The sequence below is a fragment of the Pteropus medius genome, unplaced genomic scaffold (genome assembly GCF_902729225.1).
Source record: "Pteropus medius unplaced genomic scaffold, Ma_sr-lr_union100, whole genome shotgun sequence".
NCBI lineage: Eukaryota > Metazoa > Chordata > Mammalia > Chiroptera > Pteropodidae > Pteropus > Pteropus medius.
The window spans coordinates 2,674,855-2,694,344 of record NW_024354360.1 but is presented as its reverse complement, the minus strand read 5'-3'; the positions used below and the strand labels follow the sequence as shown (position 1 = coordinate 2,694,344).

At 37.1% G+C, this 19,490-nt stretch overlaps 1 protein-coding gene and 1 pseudogene across 5 annotated transcripts in view; both read left to right on the top strand.

Annotated features, from left to right (window-relative positions):
• The first annotated feature begins 5,562 nt into the window (after positions 1-5,562).
• On the top strand, positions 5,563-5,681 carry LOC120594153 (uncharacterized; annotated as a pseudogene).
• A 4,342-nt stretch (positions 5,682-10,023) lies between these two features.
• The window catches only part of AUH (AU RNA binding methylglutaconyl-CoA hydratase), a 146,077-nt gene continuing 136,610 nt past the window's right edge, over positions 10,024-19,490 (top strand). For 3 of the 5 annotated variants that reach the window (XM_039852173.1, XM_039852172.1, XM_039852170.1), the window contains exon 1: positions 10,025-10,326. In XM_039852173.1, the coding sequence (XP_039708107.1) occupies positions 10,071-10,326 (256 nt within the window). In that variant the 5' untranslated portion in view covers positions 10,025-10,070. Of the gene's footprint in view, positions 10,327-16,324; positions 16,418-19,490 lie in introns of those variants that run through there. The other 2 variants (XM_039852171.1, XM_039852174.1) reach the window with 2 other exon arrangements.

Sequence of the window (19,490 nt, the reverse complement as noted above, 5' to 3'; positions counted from 1 at the left end):
GCTGAAGGAAAAAAAAGTTTCAACCCAGAATTCTATATCCAATGAAAATGTCCTTGAACAATTAAGGTAAAATAAAGATAAAGGAAAACCGGAAGAATTCACAGCCAGCAGATACAAAGTTTAAGAAATGTTAAAGTAAGTTCTTTAAACCAAATGTAAATGATACCAAGTGGAAATTCTGATTTGCAGTAAGGAAGGAAGAGTACCAGAAATAATATGTGAAAATATTTTTTAAAAAGCGATTTTCCTCTTGATTTCTTTAAAATACATGTTACTATATAAAGCAAAAATTATAACAATGTATTGTGGTTTTGTTGTATATATAATATATACAACAACTATAGTGTAAAAGATGAGTGAGGGTATAAAGAAACCTACATAGTTGCAAGTTTTTAACATTTTATATGAAGCAGCACAACATTCTAAATAGACTGTTTGAAGATAAGAATATATATTGTAATCAATAGATCAACCTTTTGGTTGGGGAAGAGGTACAGTTAAAAAGCCAATAAAGAAATTAAATGGAATTCTAAAAAAAAAAACACACACACACACAAAAAAAAACTCAATTAGCCAAAAAAGACAAGAAAGGAAGACAAGAGGAACAAAATCTAATGCAGCAAACAGAAAACAAGTAGCAAAATAGAAGCCTAAATTAAACCATATCAATAGTTCAATAAATGTAAATGGAGCAAACATTCTACTCTATGTCAGGGATTGTTACAGTATATTTTTAAAAGGCAGAACTCAACTATTCACTGTCTCCAAAAGATGCTTTTAGTATGTCTTTGTCTATAATGTTTGAAGGTATAATTCACTTTCTAACATGGGCAGAAAAATAACTCCCTTCTGCAGTGAAATCCTGACAAACGCAGGGATAGCGTGGTTTACTTGTGACATCTGTTCATCCGTTTAAGTGCTCCCTGACCCCGAAGCCAACCAAAAGCCCACTTCCAGTGTTTTGCCTCCTGACTTAACGCAGTCTATGCTCCATGCTTCCCTCTGTTCCAGTCCTTCCAGGCCCAGGTATCTGTCAAGTACATAATTAGATAAAATAATTCATTAAAGTGTTATTCACTAACAGCATATTAGTATTCCATGACATCGCTATAACAAGGGCAGCCAGTGCCTTCATCATAGTAACTATTATTTACTGAATGCTTAAAGAAGGACCATGTACGACATTTCACAGGTGCCATCATTTAATCCACCTCAAGAACTTTACAGGTAGATGTTATTGTTAACATTTCTCAATCAGAGAAAGTCTCTCCCCTTCACCACACACACAGTTATATATTTACAGTTTAAGTGTTAAAACAGGATTTTAACTTGGTGTATCTGATTCTAACATCTAATCTCTTAAATCTAAGGAATAGTTTTGGCATGACAGGTATGAGAAATGAGACACAAGAGCAAAGTAACTTTTTTGTCCTTTGAAACTATTTAAGGATCCCCCACCCCCAACCTCTGTCTATACATTGGCATGTGACAAGCATCTTTGCGGGGAAACTATAAGTCAAAGAAGTAAAAAGGCACTGTTGGATGACTATGACTCAAATCTTTACGGATGTTATCTCATGTATTCTTTATAACCCGAAAGGTGGGCTCTTCTATCTCCACTTTACAGAAGAGGAAATATGAATATTTTAAAAGTTATAAAATAAGGCATACTGATACTTTCAATAAACTTACATAACTCATGAAAGTAACAGGTTAAAAAAACAAAACACATATGTCAGTTATGACTTTGTTACTACAAATCTGTATTTGGTTTGATCACTTCTTACAACAAGCTTGTATTCAGATGTTACTAGTATAATCACAAATGTGATTTGGGCCCATCTTCCGATGGTAGAAAAATCTGCTTCTAACATACTGGGGACTTGGCCTCTGGAAAGTCTTCCCTCACAGATGTTAGGATATGCTGAAGTCACTGGACAGTGTTCTGAATACCACTTGCCTTACAGCTTCTACCTCCGGGAAGAAAAAAGTATGACCCTGTTACAAGAATACCAAGAAAATAGCACCACAAAGTCTTGAGAAGTAGAATCTATTTTGCTGCTTTAAAACTTCTTTTGATTTCGGGATAGTCACTGATCAAAGAGATGAATGAATTGCACTCTCATCTGTTGTTTTTCTCTGAAGCTGCTGAGATCACTAAAGGTCATGCTTAGTAAATGCCTATTCTTTGAAAAGCTTAAGCTATCAGAGCCTCCACTGTCAGTGCCTCACTATGACAAAAACTTTTAATGAGAATAACTAGGTGTCCTGGGGAAAACAGAGAACTTGAATACGGAGGTAGGAGATTATGACAAATACGTTGTGCTGACTTGCATAGGATTCTGTAGCTTACTAGTGTTTTGACCTTTGGAAAACTGGCTTATGTCCTCCTTGGTGAGTGTCAGTGTCCTCCTCTGTGCTTGCTCTGAGGACGAGAGGAGGCATGGGCTATTTGTACTGTTGGGGAAGAATTTTTCTTTTATCCTCTTACTTCAGTGACTGGGATCCTGGAAATTAAACTTAAAAAAGACATATTAATAGGAGAATAAAAGGTTTACTTATATGTATGGGAGCTAAGAAAAGAAGTACCTAGCTCTCTAAATAGTTAAAAGCAGATAGAGGCTTATAGATCTAACTTAGCAGGGAAAAAGAGCTTCTGTGGGAAGGACAAATAGGCTTATTTAGGAAAGAGAAATAGGTTTTAAAGATTGAACAAGCAGGAGATAAGAAAGTTTGTAATAATGTTTGTTTAAGCAGATGTGAGTGGTCTTCATAAAACTCCCTGGAGAGCGGATTTATGACGTATTTTATTTGGTTCCTCTCCTGGGAGTAGACCTATGCTGAAGAGGGACTCATGGCAGCTTCATTTCTCAGAAGTTTCTGCTTTTAGTCAGATAAGAGAAGCTCTGAGGAGGCATCTTTATGCATCTGATTCTCAAATATATTCAGCTTAAAATAATCTTCATATCAACTCTGGGGTTCCCAGTGGGTCCTCACAGTGTTATAATTATATAGGGAGGCTAGTGTGAGTCTGGAGTTTGGCAGGGGAGAGAGGGGTATAGGTCAGCATTGCTGGTTATAGAGAACTGAGAAAGAAGAGTTGCTCTTATGAACTCAATAATGTCTTCCCAAATTCATATGTTGAAGCCTTAACTCCTTCTGTAACTGTATTTAGATGTAGGTCCTTTCAAGAAGTAATGACATCATAAAGGTGGGGCACTAATCCAATAGGATTAGGTGTCCTTAGAAGAAGAGACAGAGACGCCAAGGAAGGATGCACACAGAGAGGCTACGTGAGGACACAGTTAGAAAGTGGCTATCTGTAAGCCAAGAAAATGCCTTAGGAGAGACCACACCTGCCTACACCTTGATCTTGGACTTCCAGCTCAGTCTGTGGTATTTATGGCAGCCTGAGATGACTAATATATCCTCTTTAGACTCCATTACTGATCTAGAGCACAGAATAAAATTCCCACCCACTTGAAAAATGTATAAGGCGCAAGGCTCAAGAACCCCAAAACTGGGAACAGAAGGGGCTAAAATAAAATAATAGCGGATGGTGCAGGGACTCTTTCAACCTGTCTGAGAGGTAGGAGGAAGATATTTCTATAACTTTGAGAACTAAGAGAGGTAAAGAGCAATGGGATTGGCCTCCAAATCTTATAATTTTGTGGCCAATTCTCATTCTAGACCAGCTTACAACTGAGAACAGTGCCTTTCCCTAGTGGGGAAAGGCGCCGTTCAAGCTTTCTGAGTCTGTTTGGGGAAACTTGATGCATAAAGGAAACTTCAAAGAATCTGAGGAGGAGGGAAGGGCAAATGAGTGACCCAGAGGAGGAGGCTGGGTCAGAGGCATGGAGGACTTCCAGAAGCATCAGCAAGAGCAGTTGACCAGGGCAAGCTTACTCAGTCTGGGGCAGTGGCATTGCTTTTGGTGCAGCTCAAACTCACTGGCTTAGAAATAGGGTCCAGGTGGACTGTGGCAACTATCTTTTACTTTGTTTCAGATTTTTTCATTTATTTTAGTGCAGTTTTAGACATAGGTAAATTGAGAAGATAGTACAGAGTTTCCATAAACCTTACCTCCAGCTTCCCCTATTGTTATCATCCTACGTTAGTATGGTAACTCTGTTACAAATTAATGAACCTATACTAACACATTATTACTAACTAAAGTCCATATATTATTTGGAGTTCCTTAATTTTTATCTATGTTTGTTCTCTGTTGCAGGACCCCGGCCAGGACCCCATATAACATTTAGTTGTCATATCTCTCTAGGCTCCTCTTGGCTGTGATAGTTTCTCAGACTCGTTTTTGATCACCTTCGAAGTTTAAGAAGTATATATATTCATGATTAAACTGTGGTTATGTGTTTTTGGGAGGAAGACCACAGAGGGAAAGTGTCATTCTCACCATATCATATTAAGGGTACATACTATCAACATGGCTTAACACTGTAGATTTCAACATTGATCGCCTGACTGAGGTGGTGTCTGCCAGGTTTCTACCTCCCTTTCTATCTCCCTTTCCTGTACTCTTTGGAAGGAATTCGTTACATGCAGCCATGGAGAATCATGCCCCCCTTTTTGAGAGCAAAGTGTCTATATAAATTACTTAGAATTCTTCTGCTTGAGAGATTTGTCTCTTCTTTCCCATTTATTTATTCAATCATTTACATCAGTGTGGATTCATGAACATTTATCTTCTGCTTTGGGTAATAATCTTATATTACTTTATTATTTATTTATTGTTGTACTTATTCTATATTTCGCCATTGAGAGCTCTTTCATTGGTTTCTGTGACCCTTTGACACATTCTCACCATGTGGGGTTATTCTGAGCACTTTCTTACCTTCTGGCACTATAACATCCTTCAGGCTCATCTTGTTTATTTCCTATATTGTCCCAGTCTTAGGATCAGCCATTTCTCCAAGGAGTGCTTTTACTGAAGAATGGTATTAGAAAACCAAGATCTGGGCATTAAGTGCTTCCTTGTTACTGCCGTATCATTCTTTCTAGATCATCTCAACTGAGAGAGCAAAGAAATATATATGTGTATACTAAGCTATATATATATATATAGACATACATGTTTTTTATTATGTAAACATCTGTATCTACACTAAACTAAATGTGAATTTATATTGATGTTACCAACTCTATTCCCTTATCATATGGATAATTCTATTACCTCCTTGGCTTATCTGTATTCTCCCACTCCAACAGTGAAAAACTGACTCCCACCATCTGCCATCCATTTACTTAATTGTTTATTGAGTTAAAAAAAATTCTAAATGTTAGTATCCATTACTGACATTATTCCTTTTGATGCTCTAATCATCTCAGATTTGGCCAGTGGGATCCCTTTCAAACTGTATCCTTTCAAATCCGCCAGTTTTTGAACACCTCATTGTTTTCCGGCATGAACATATTCTGGACTATCCTTGCATTTTCTCTGTCTCAGATATGCAATCAGCCATCTTTAAGGAGCCCTAATTCTCTCTCTTTATTGAGGTATAATTCACATACCATACAATTCACCTATATAAAATGTATAATTAGGTCTATGGCCATGCTACCCTGAACAAGCCCAATCCCATCTGATCTCGGAAGCTAAGCAGGGTTGGTCCTGGTTAGTACTTGGATGGGAGACCAACTAGGAAGACCAGGTGCTGTAAATGTAAAAAATAAATAAAAATTAAAAAATAAGGGATTGTAAGATGACAAGGTCCTTGCAATCTATGAGGTCAACCAAGGATTACCTCACCTAAAAAATAATAAAATAAATAAATAAATAAATAAATTTAATTAAATGTACAATTAAATGGTGTTTAGTATATTCTCAGACTTATGCAACCATCACCACAATCGATTTTAGAACATCTTCATCACCCTGAAAAGAAGCCATGTATCTTTTAACTATCATTCTCCATTTTCCCCACCTATCTTATCCCTAGACAATGACAGCATGTGTAATGTGTGTGTGTGTGTGTGTGTGTGTGTGTGTGTGTGTGTGTGTGTGTGTACACATACAATTTTCAACTGCAGGGTTGGCTGGGAGAAGAGGCTGTATCTGGGAAATTATGACCACAGAGGATCTAATGTGGAAGGCAGAGTTTGCGAACAAAGGTATAATAGAGGATTGGTGACACCTGAGAGTGGGGGTGGAGATGGTAGGGCGAAGCCCTGCTGGTCATTTGAGAATAGCAGATGATAGAGACAAGGTAGCAAGTAGGACCACAGATCCTGGAGTCAGGTGTTTGACTCTCAGCTCTGTAACATAGAGCTGTGTAATTCTCAGTAATTTATAGCCTCAGTTTCCTTGTCTATGCAACACCTACTCTCAGAAATTGCAGGAACTCAAGGCACAAGTCGAGGTCATGGTGGTCGTGGTCAATACCAATTAAAGGGACCTACATAGTCTTGGGGGGTGGGTAGAGTGTAGTGTCAGATAAAGGACGCCTCTTCAGGGCAAAGGGAAAGAGGATATCCTCCACCATACTTCTTCTCTGGGGACAATGCCTTCAGGTGCAGCGTACTGGGATCCTCTAAGACTCTGGTGTTGGGGTATTCTGGGTTTGCCATTCAATCCTTCCCTCTCAGAGATGAACACTGAGTTTAGCTGGGAAAGGAGACCTTCTGGAAAGGAAATCCATGACAGAGCCTTAGAGAATACTTGAAAAAGAAGATATATAAAAGCATTAACAAGAGACCCAAAGAAATTCAGGGGGCTGCTGCTTTAATTTTTATTTTGGGACTAAAATATGAGTAACACTTTGCATCCCTCTAGAATGTACTGTGCCCATTCTTTGTACCTTAAAGTTACAAATATTTAAAATGCCTTTTTAATACTTAAGACTTTTGCAGAGAATTACACAGGCAACTATCTTACCTTGAATACAGTGTGTGTGTATATATATATATGTATATGTATATATATACACACACACACATATATACATATATATCTGTCATCTGATCATTATGTGCACATGTAGTTTTGAAATAGTTTTTCATAGTTTTTTTAAATCATAGATCACAAGTGTCCCTATGTGTCACAGTATATGTACTGTGACACATAGATTTAACATGTTTGTAATTGTACACACAATTTCTTATACTTATCTTTTACATTATCCTTCAATTCCACAGGTATAATTAGTAATGACTCCCAGATAGCTCACATGGAAAGACAGCCTTTCGTTTGTAGTCTAGCTATTTCTTGTGAAACCTATCACACTTTAAGGCTGTGAACTTTTATCTTAGGATTCATAAAAGTTTTCATTTAACAGTAAAAAAATCCCTAGGGGAAAAAAAGTAAAAAATCAAGAGTGTGTGGCAGATTGTGTTCCCCCAAATCTGTAATCCCTTTTTATATAGTCATAGAATGGTAGCTGGGTATATGATCGTCCAGTATGAAGTTACATTTTTAATTTTCTTTTGCTGCTGGTTAAAAGTAGTCAAAAGAACATGTGCCACTTCTAGGTCTTTGCTTTGAAAAAACTGGGTACTCTGCTCATCTTTTCTGACTTGAGGGTGGCAGGGTGCAGCTCCTTTAGACCCAGAGATGGAAGCCCCATGTTTAAGATAGCAAAGCCAGCCATCTTACCATGCTTGGACTGTTAAAATTTTCTCTTGTTCAAGCCATCACATTCATGGGTGTCTCTGATCCAGCATCCCAGCCGTTATACTAATATACTACTTTCTCGATTACTGTTTTGGGCAAGATAGTTTTAAAATATACTCCAACTTTCCAAGAGTCCTGAGCTTTATTCTTCACATCATATTTGCTAAGCTATTTTGTTTCTCCGCCTGTGTTTGGTAATATGTTGGTGTTTTATTTTACTGGTAACACCTATGCCTTAGTATGTGTTCTTTGCATAGAGCTGTGTTCTTTGCATAGAGCTGTGTTCTAGGAGGAGTGGCTTCTGCCATTTCAGGCTGGCTGTATTCCAGTAGCTCAGTGTTGGCCATCCTGTATTGTACATGTTTAATATTACATAGAAGTAAGCATTAGAAAAACATCAAATGTGTGGCAAACCAAAAGACTTCTAACTCAGAGCTGGCTAGAGGCAAGGGTCCCAAATCCTGTAAACAGATGGTAGTAATAGAAATGGTGTTGAATACTCAAACACCAGCCCTACCTTCCTCTGCCAAACTAATATTCACTGTTTCTGACTTACACTCTTTTATTGAAAAGTAGAAAGAAACTAAAGGGAGTTAAATTTTATTGGACACCTTAACATTTATTGAGAGGCTGTGCAAAACAGTGATTAAGAACATGGGTATTGGAATCAGGTATATCAGTGTTCAAATTCCAGCTTCATGACTTATTATCTGCAGAGTTTAGTAAGTAACTTAGTATCGGTGTCCTCATTTGCGAAACTGGATAATAATACCAATTTCAAAGTTTTTTGAACATTAAATAAAATAACATACTCTAATGTTTGGAACAGATTAAGAAGTCAATTGATAAATGATATATACTATTATCTATTCTGTTCTCATTTCCTGGTGCCAGGTGCTGATCTAATCAATCCTATAACATGGGCATAATCCTTCCTGTCTTACAGATGAAGAAATTGAAGTTAAAGAATTTGTGAGGTGAAACAGATAGCATACCAGCTATTTTGCAAATGAAGAAATGGAAGCACAGAGTACTTAAGTAATTTATGGATATCTCAAAGTGAAGCAGTTATGGAGGTGGAATCCAAAGCCATGTCCGTCTGACCTGATGTTTGGCAATTCTCTATTAGTCGTTACTCCTGGTGGGTTGTTATGGTCATGGTGATGTTTGTTATTTACCTTAAGAATCTATTTTCTTCATATACTAGGATATCCTCATGATTGCTTTCAATGAGGACCAGAGTCACAACTCTTAGGGAAGGGACTAGTGTCTCTATGTTGTATTTTCCCATCAGGCTCTATACCCATCAAAACCATGGGCTGCCCTTACTCTGATTTCTAATATAACCCGAACAACCAATGATTATCATTCTACAGTTGTCCTAACCAATCACAAGTATTTTCTGAGCTTATCTTATTTTAAATAGCACTGTATCAAGTGTTGTTTCTTCTTTATTTGAATTTACAATCTATTAATGTGTCAACATAACAATATCAAAACAATTAGCAACTAATACAAGTGGACACTAATTAGTTGCAATATTGCAATAGTCGAGCTGTAAGTAAAATTGAGTTTCCTAGCAGTTAAAGTGAACATAGTATCAGAAAAATGAAAAGGTACAAGAGAAAGCAAAGTTTTTCCTTGTCCTAAACTTCGAGAGAAATTTCACAAGTGGCATTTTACAAAAGATAGAATAAAAGGTGCCCTCAGTAACATTCCTACAGCAAATGCAGTCATGGAGCCCGCTTGGCTTTTTCTTTCCACTTTGGATAAAGCTTAAGTTATAACATGGAAGGGAGTTTTGCTTAGGACTCAAAAGTGTAGTTAGTGTGCAATAGCAGGAATTTGTGTGGCAGTGGGAGTATACTCAAATCAGCATATTTTTCAAACAATATTCCTAAACACACATTTTCTAGATTGAGATTTGATAAAAGCTAGGTAGGAGAAAATTTGAACAACGTGCTTTGATAAACACCTACACACTAAGTTGATATTCTGCGTTTCTGGTCGAGGAAAGAGCCATCTGCTCTAAATCCCACCTCCGCATATGGTTTGGCTGAACAACAACTGTTGAAATGATGGCGTCTTATCGGGACTCTTGATTCCAGGAAGGGCCATCTCACCAGCTTGAGGACTCCTGTTGTTATTGGCTCTTCTCGCCCCTTCCTGAACTTCATATAGTAAGCATTGCATATGTTTATATGCACGTTTAACCAGTAACCCGTGGCTCTGAGTACATGAGTAAACCAAGGTCCCACGCAGAACTGCTAAACAGCCAAACCTGAGACACACAGTCTGATTCACCTTTGCAGCAGGAGCGAGGCTCCGGGGCGGGGCCGGGGCGGGGCATGGGCGTGCCTGGCGGCGTGGGGGCGGTGTGAGGACGGCGTGAGAGCGGCGGGGGTGGGGCGGCAGCCGCAGGCTCACTCCGTAAACAGACGACATGGCGGTCGCTGCGGCAGTTGGGGCCTTGAGCGCCTTGCAAGCCAGCCGCACCCGCTTGGTGGCCGCTTGCTGTGCATCGCTAGGCCCTGGGTGGAGAATGCCGCGTTCCTCGGCAGGCTCACGGGTCGGCCCGGCGATCCGGGCCCGGGGCTGGGCGCTCGCAGCTGGAGAGGCGGCCTTGCGGCGGGGCTACAGCTCTGAGGTGAAGACAGAGGACGAGTTGCGGGTGCGCTACCTGGAAGAGGAGAACCGAGGTTAGTGGTGCGGCGCTGGCGGCTGCCAGTGTTAGGAAGGGGTCGCAAGGTAGAGTGTCCGGGCTGACGTCAGTGTCGGCTGAGCGGCCCGGGTGAGGCTCCTCCCTGCCCCCATTCCTGCATCGCACCTAGTTAGCGCTTTCAGTGCCTAAAGGTGTGCAACGGAGCAGCTTACCTGTAAAAGTGCCTCTACTCAGCGCCGAATACAGAAATGCAGCTTACGCCCACATCTCTAGACGAGCTAAGGTCAAAAAACCCGATGTGTGATACTTGCTTCCAGGTTTTGTTATTGCTGTATAATTGTTTTCTGTTAACTCAGATGTCTGGGGGAGAGTTTTGGAAGCTTCAGTAAGAATGCACTGTATTATTCTGAAGAATCTTACGTTCAGAGCTGTTCAGCTGGAACAATTTTGACTTGTCTATTTTATTTTAGAAAGTTGATTTTGGGGGGCTATTCCATTCTAGTTAAACGATTTTGAGAATTTTTTTGGATCCCGGTTACCGTGCTGAGCTCTGGGAACACAATTGTGGATGATGTTGATCTTGCCTTTGAACCTCTTACAGTGGGAGGAGACAGATGCACTAGCAATACAGTACAGTGGGAGGAAGGGTTGTGAAAGAGGGTGCGTGTCATTTTGGGGGATTACAGTTGAAGCTATGGATATTCTTTTCACTTGCTGTATGGGGAAAAGCTAACAGGGTCATGATAAGTGTAATAGCAGTTTGTCAGAGGACCAGTCATTTAATTTTGACATGCAGTCATTCAGCACCTACAGTCTGTTAAGCACAAGGGCAAAACGAATTGTCATGATTGCTGTCTTTAAAGAGCTCCTAGTATAGTGAGGAAGATACTGGTGATTATAAGTCTATGCTAACTTAAAAGTTTTGGTGAGAGCAAAGGGCTGTAATACCCCCAAGGAGCATATAATCAGTTTTTTGGGAAGATTGGAAGACTTGAGAGGGGAGGTTCTGAGGATTAGGTTAGGGTTTTGCCAGATGAAACAGATTCCATGGCTTTCCTTACTATAAGGCAGTAGAATTTGACATTAGTGAGGGTTCTTAGGCAAGCTTCTCTGTGCCTCAGCTTTCTCATGTGTAAAATAGGAAAAATAATACCAACTTTGTATGGCAGATGTGAAGATTAGATGGTAATGTAAATTGCCCACTAAGTATCTAATAGTGGGTGCTCTGGAGTATGATGAGTTATTTCATTTGTTGTTTGTTTATTATTTCAGACAAAGACAAGGCATGGAATGTGAACATGTGTGGCATTTTTGGGAATATAAGGAAAGTGTGGCTGTAGTGTGGCATGACAGGCAGAATATTGAGATAGCTGGAAAGTAGATTGGCAGTGAAGTGAGTAGAGCCATGAATGCCACCCTCTTTTGGGTAAGCTTAGTCTTGCTGGAATTTCAATTACATTAGGTGTACAAACAGTACATTAGATACAAGGAGATTACAAGTACAGTTAGTCATATGCACCATGTTCTGTATTTTTTTGTCTTTATGATTTAAATGAATGCAAATTGAAAGTAAATTTTCATAAAATACTTGGAAATTCCTTAAGTTAGGATCCACATGGATCAAAGAGAAGAAATTAGAAATTATTAATGTAATAAATTCAGATGTTTTCAGTTACCTGAAATAACAGGTAAAAATCAGGTATTAGGACATCATGATTTCGTAAGAAAATTGACCCAGCTTCCTTTGAGGGTCAGCTAGAATGCCGACTCAGGCTTAGCTAACTAAGTATGCTTTGTTTTGCTCTACAATTGAACCATCAATAAGCAGTGCAAAGAAAAACATGAGGTCAAGGATACTGCAGGTGAAGGAATCTCCCTGGTGTCTTCGCTTCTCATAGAGATGAGTTCAAAATGTGCTCTCAGAAGCCTATAAGGAAAATGAGAATTCTCTTGGCCAGCAGAACCTCAAACTGCTCCTCTGAGTACAGAATACATTTACCCTCATCTGTTGTCTGGGTTCATATTTGTAATTTGTTATGGAAGCACAGGTATATAACCAGGTTTCTTTAGTTTTTTTTTTTTTTTTTTCTTGCATCGTTGTCCAACCTACTTAGTCCTGGTCAGCAGTCCTGGTCTTGGTTTACAAAGGTTTCTCTTGGTCTTGGACCTCCTTTATGAGTCAACTGGTTTCTAGACATTCTCCTTCATAATTTATTCTTCACATTGGTGCTGAGGTTACCTTTTTTCAAGGCCAAGAATCACTTCTCTGCGCAACTGAAAATTTCTAGCGGCTCCCTGTTTGTAGTCCCTCACAACTGGCAGGCCTCCACACTCCATTTGTCTCCCTTTAGCTGCACATAAGCTGTGACTTTTCCTGCTTTGCATGAAGCTGGAATGACCTCTCTCTCCCTTCTCCTTATCGACCTCTTCCCAATCTGACAAGCTTCTACTCATAATTGTGACCCATTTCAAAGATCATCTTTATGAACTTTGTTGGAACAACTGCTGGCAGAAATAAAGCAAACAAGTAAATGTATAATGAAAGTCATTCTTAATACCTGCTCCTTCTTCTTTGTTCACATCTGCATTATCATCAAGTCTTCCCAAGAGTCTTTGAAATCTTTTCACGTTTCTCTGTATTCTTTTTTACTAGTACCTCTTGTCCAAGCCAACATTGTCTCTCAGGTGGACTGTTGCGGGGTCTCCTAGCTGATTTTCTTACACATACTTGCTTTTCTTTAACAGGATGATTTATTAAAATGATTTTAAAATATATTTTCATACAGTTTATGGTATGTGAATTACATCTTGATAATTATGTTTTTAAATTTTTATTGAGATACAATTTGCATACCATAAAATTAAAAATATACAGTTTTTAAGTGTATTTACAGAGTTGTGCAACCATCACCACAATCTAATTCTAGAACATTTTTATCAATGCAAAAAGAAACCCTGTTCTCTATAGCAGTGATGACTTCTCATTCTCATAGTCCTGCTCCCCCCATTCCCCCAAATAAGGCCTATTTATCTACTTTCTGTCTTAATAGATTTGTCTGGACATTTCTCATAAAGAAATCATATAATATATGGTCTTTTGTGGCTTCTTTCACTTAGCATAGTGTTTTCAAGGTTCATCCATGTGTTAGTGTGTACAGTACTTCATTTCTTTTTATGGCTGAATAATATTGTTTGGATATACCACATTTTCTCTATTCATCATTGATGTAAATGTGGTTCCTTGCCCTTTTTGGATAATGTTGCCTAGGATATTTATGTATAAATTTTTGTGAACCTCAGCTTTCATTTTTACTTAGGCATGGAGTTGCTGGGTCATATGGTATTTCTAACATTTTGAGAACCTACTGAACTTTTCTAAAGTGGCTGCAACAATTTACATTCCCACCAGTAAGTATGAGGGCTCCAGTTTCTTCATGTCCTGACCATACTTGTTATTGTTTGTGTTTTTTATTATAGTCATCCTGGTGCTTGTGAAGTGTTCTTAAATCCTTTGCGCATTTTTTAATTGGGTTGCTTGTCTTTTTATTGTTGAATTGTAAGAATTCTTTGTATATTCTGGATACAAGTCCCATATCAGATACTTGATTGGCAAATATTTTCTCCTATTTTTGGGTTGTCTTTTTACTTTTTTTAAATTATTTTTTTTCAATTGCAGTTGCTCTTTTTACTTAATGGTGTATTTTGAAGAAACTGTTTAATTTTGATGTAGTTCAGTTTATCTACTTATTTCGTTGCTGTGCTTTTTGGATCACATATAAGAAAGTTGACTAACTCAAGGCCACAAAGGTTTATTCTAAGCGTTTTATGGTTTTAGTTCTTATATTTATTTCTATGATCCATTTCGAGTTAGTTTTTGTATATGGTGTGAGATAAGAGGTTAACTTCATTCTTTTGCTTGTGGATACCCAGTATCCCAGCTTTATTTCTTGAAAAGCCTGATCTTTCACCACCGAATTGTGTTGGCAACCTTGTTGAAAATTAATTGACCATAAATAAGAGTTTATTTCTGGACTTTCAGGTCTGTCTCATTTATTGACATGTCTGTCTATATGCCAGTACCATACTGTTTGGTTACTGTAGCTTCGTAGTAACAATTGGTTTGGATAGTGTGAGTCCTCCAACTTTTGTTCTTAAGGTTGTTTTCTCTATCCTGGACACTTGCATTACCACATGAGTTATAAGATAAGCTTGTAAATTTCTGCAAGAAAGTCAACCTGGATTTCAATAGAGATTGCATTGAATAGGTACATCAATTTGAGGAATATTGCTTTTTTAACAATGTTAAGTTTTTCTGTCCATGAACATGGACTATTTTTACATTCAACAGTGTTCTATAGTTTTCAGTGTACAAGGCTTGCACTTTTGTTAAATTTACTCTTATTTTATTCTTTTTGGATGCTATTGTAAATGGAATTGTTTTCTTAGTTTCGATCTCAGATTGTTCATTGCTAATGTATAGTAATACAATTATTTTTGTATGTTGATCTTGTATCATGCAACTTTGCTGAACTTATTTGTTGTCATAGTTTTTTAATGTATTTCTTAATATTTACTATATACAGATCATGTCATCTGCAAATAGAGGTAATTTTACTTCTTTTCCAATCTGGCTGTCTTCTATTTCTTTCTTTTGTCTATTTCCCTGGTTGGAGCCTCCATTACAGTGTCTAATAAAAGTATCAAGAGTAGACATCCTTGTCTGGTTCCTGATCTTGTGGGAAAGCATTCAGTCTTTCATATCAAGTATGGTGTTAGCTCTGAGTGTTTTGTAGATGCTCTTTGCTCATTGCAGAAGCTTCCATCTATTCATAGTCTAAGTGTTTTATTTTGAATTTTGTCAAATGCTTGTTTTGCATTTTTTATTGAGATGATCATATGATTTTTTTTGTTTGTTTGTTTTTTAGCCTGTTGATGTGGTGGATTATATTAATTGATTTTCAAGTATTGAACCAGTCTTGCATTCCTGGAATAAATCCTACTTGGTGGTGATATATAGTTCTTTTTATACATTGCTAGATTTGATTTGCTAATATTTTGTTGAGGATTTTTGCCATCCATGTTCATGAGAGATAATGGCCTTTAATTTTCCATTCTTGTGATGTCTTTGTCTGGTTTTAGTATGAGCTACACACAAGTACTCCTTCTGCTTCTCTTTCCTGGAGGAGATTGTAGAGAAATTATATCACTTTATTTTTGAGTGTTTAGGTAGAATTCAACTGTAAAAGCATCTGATGTAGAATTTCTTTTGATATTTGGGCCTATTTGGGTTATCTGTTTTTAGTAGATTGTGTCTTTAAAAGAATTGGCCCATTTCATCTAAGTTATCAAATTTGGGCATAGAATTGTTTATAATATTCCTTTATTATGCATATGATATCAGTGAGATTCAATAGTGATGACTCTTCTTTTATTTCTGATAAAAGTAATTCGTGTTCTCTTTTTTCATTGTTAGGCTAGCTAGAGGCTTAAGAATTTACTGATCTTTTTAAAGAACCGGCTTTTTTTTTTTTCTCCTACTGATTTCAATTTATTGTTTTCTGCTGATTTTTACTTTTTTCAGTTAGTTTAGATTTATTTTGCTTTTGTTCTAATTTCTTGTGGAAGAAATTAGGTGGAAGCTTAGATTATCAGTTGTAGACATTTCTTAATATGTGCATTCAGTGCTGTAAAATTTCCTCTAAGCACTTTTTTGCTGTATCTCACAAATTTTGGTAAGTTGTATTTCCATTTAGTTAGAAATACTTGAATTTCTCTTGAGATTTATTTTTTTTAACCTATGTGTTATTTAGAAGTATGTTATTTAATCTTCAAATATTTTGGTATTTTCCAGCTCTTTTTCTATTACTGATTTCTAGTTTATTTCCGTTGTGATGTAAGAGCATATTTCAATATGATTTCTGTTGTTTTAAATTTGTTAGTGTTTTTTTTGCCCAGAATGTAGTCTACCTTGGTGAATATTCCACATAAGCTTGGGAGGAATGTTGTGATGAAATATTCTATATTTAGTTAGGTCTGTTATTCAGTTGGATCTAGTTGATTGCTGGTGCTGTTCAGTTCAGCTATACCCTCAACTCATTTTCTGATTACTGGATCTATTACTGATAGAGGTATGTTGAAATCTGAAACTATGAAAGTGGATTCTTCTCTTTCTCCTTGCAGTTCTATCAGTGTTGGATTTATGTAATTTGATGCTCTGTTAGATATATTTACATTATGGATTATTATATCTTGTTGGAGAAATGATTTCTCTAGCATTATTTAATGCCTCTTTTTGTCTCTGAGACTGTTCCTTGTTCTGATATCTGCTTTCTTTGAAATTAATGTACCTATTCCAGGTTTTCTTTTATTAGTGTTAGCATGGTTTATCTTTTTCCATGTCTTTACTTTTAACTAGTCTGTGTCTTTATGTTTAATGTGGATTTCTCATACAGAACATATAGTTGGTTCTTGTATTTTATCCACTCTGGCAGTCTCTATCTTTTTTAGTGTCTTTAGGTCATTTATACCTTTTTTTTAAATAGGAGAAAGTCAAAGTTTTAATACATGTGCATGGGGAATTCACATAGACGTAAATATTCCAAAGACAGTGAGTATAATAAGACATTTTTGACAAAGGAGAAAAGGGGGGTGTGTATTAGAATTCAGAAATGAGAATGACCAATTTACAAATAATCGAAGAAGAGGGGAACATACAAGGCAGGAAAATTCTTGCTAGGCAATTCAGAAACAATGAGACACAGTGGGTAACTAGCTAACAGGCTGGAAGTCTTTCTGACAAATGCTAGGGTGAAGATCCTTAAGGTGATTAAGCCAGGGCTTCCTTCCTAAGGCAGGTTTTTTCTGTCTGAATTCTTGGGCAGGAAAGGGGGAGGGTGGAAGGTTTGACTCTTTTGTTGCTTAATAAACAGCTTAAAATCAATATCCCAAAAGGCAGCTTCAGTGGGGCAAAATTTTGGTTCCCTTCAGAAGCTAAGTTGGCAGATTGCCCCATATATCATTGATTCAGTCATTCAGTCTGGAGAATAAGTTCAGTTAAACTGTTGAGTCTCATTTCAAGAGGCAGTGATTCAGATGGGCTCCCTGGAAAGACTGCTGTGAATCATGTAAACAAGGTACAGGCTGTTTTTCCAAGGGGCTTGTATTGGCCTCCAAAGTCAATCTTAATTCCTTAGAGCTTTCTGGTGACATCTAGAGTCTATGCCTGTCTCTCTCAAACATGACATTCCAGTCAAAGGCATGGTAATAATGCCAATTTCCAATTTGTGTCCCTCTCTGCTGGCTATAGTTAGATGTCCATGATCTCCTAGCTGCCAAAGTCCGGGGAGTTAGCAATTTCCCAGCCATTAATTCTCCTGGCTGGCCTGCCCCAAACTGTGGCAGCTAAAAATTTAACGCTTTTTCTCTCATCTTCTAAGTTCTTCTAGCTGTACTGAAAATCAGATTAATAGAGACAGATTAATAGGAGAAAACCAGTTTCAATACATGTGCATGGGGAATTCACATAGGCATCAAAATTCCCTAGACATTTATCCTTTAAGTGATTATTGTAATAGTTGGATTATTATGAACCATATTTGTAATTGTTTTCTATTCATTGCCCTTGTTCTTAGTTTCTTTTATTTTTGCCTTCTAGTCTTTTTCTGCCTATTTTCTCCTCTTTTTATCATATCAGTTATACTTCTTAAAAAAATTTATTTTTATTGGTTGCCCTGGTTTGCAATATATATTTATAACTAATCCAAGTCTACTTTCAGATAACACTGTGCCACTTCATGGTAATAAAAGTATAATAATTAGTATTCCCATTTCCTCCCTCCCATCCTTTATAATATTGCTGTCATTCATTTCCCATTTCCATAAGCTACAAGCACCCAATACATCATTTCTATTGTTATTTTGAATAAATTGTTATCATTTAGATGGATTAAGAAGTATAAGTCAAAAAGAATCTTAAAATTTATTTTGTAGTTCTGTTTAGCAGTGATTGGGTATAATAATCCTGACTATATTTTGTTTTTGTAAACTAGAGCAAATGAAAAAATATATTGTTCTTGAGAACAAGACTTTCATTATGGTAGAAGAGGGAAAGTACAAATATGAGATAGAGGAAGGTGAAGAAGACTCCTTTTATGTTGGATTTTAATTGGAATTTTGAAGACACACATGATTTCTGATAAATCTAAAAACCAAAGTATATTGTCGTGTATGTGTGTGTGTATCTTAGCTGTGTCCATTGCCCAGTTCTTGGTTTTTGAATACTACCATCCCATTAAAAGAAGCCAGGGCTCTTAGGAGAAATGACTGATTTCAGATCTAGAGCAGAGAATGTAAAAAGTGAGCTTAGAATGTCTTCATTGGTCAAAAAGCAAGAAAGTGCTCAAATACTAAAAGGAACATGTCAAAAGGATATAGGCTTACAAGGGTTCCCACTGGCTATAGATAGGATAATTTGCACGTGAAAAAGCATGATGATGATAATGGATTATAGCATCTTGAATAAAGAATCCATGAGGCCATAGTAATACTTGAAATGTACATAGATGTTGCACTTCTATGTTATTTTACGATTGAAGCTCTGTGTTGTGTTTTAATATATGGTAGGGTTATGTACTCCCTATTTTGCCTTTACTCTTCTGTTTTCTTTCTTTGCTTGGCTCTTTCTGCATGGTTATTTTTTTACATGAATTTTAGAATCTTCATGTCTACTTCAGAAAAAGGCTTGTTGATATTTTTATTGGGACTGTGTTTGATTTATATATTAGGGAAATATTTGCTACTGTTTTTTTTTTTTTTCCATCTAAACACATGGTATGCATTTCTCTTTGTTCAATTCTACTTTTTTAAAGAGAATTTTAAAAGTGCCGGTCAGTAGGATTTGCACATTTATGTTAAGTGTGCCCCACTTCATCCTCCCTGCCTCCTTTGGGGTGGTTCATACAAATGAGGTACTTTCTCTCGATATATCTTCTAAGTGGTTGTCTGTCTTTTCTTTCTTTTTTCTTTTCTCTTTTTTCTTCTTTCTTCATGAAGTCTGTTATTTCTGGATATATTAATTTCGTGCCTTTTAAAGAATGCTCTTTGTTTGCAGTAGTTTCCTATTCCTATTTGATTCTTTTGGGTTTTATAGGTTTACAGTCATTACCTATTAATGAATTTCCAAATTGTTTCTAAGATTTGACT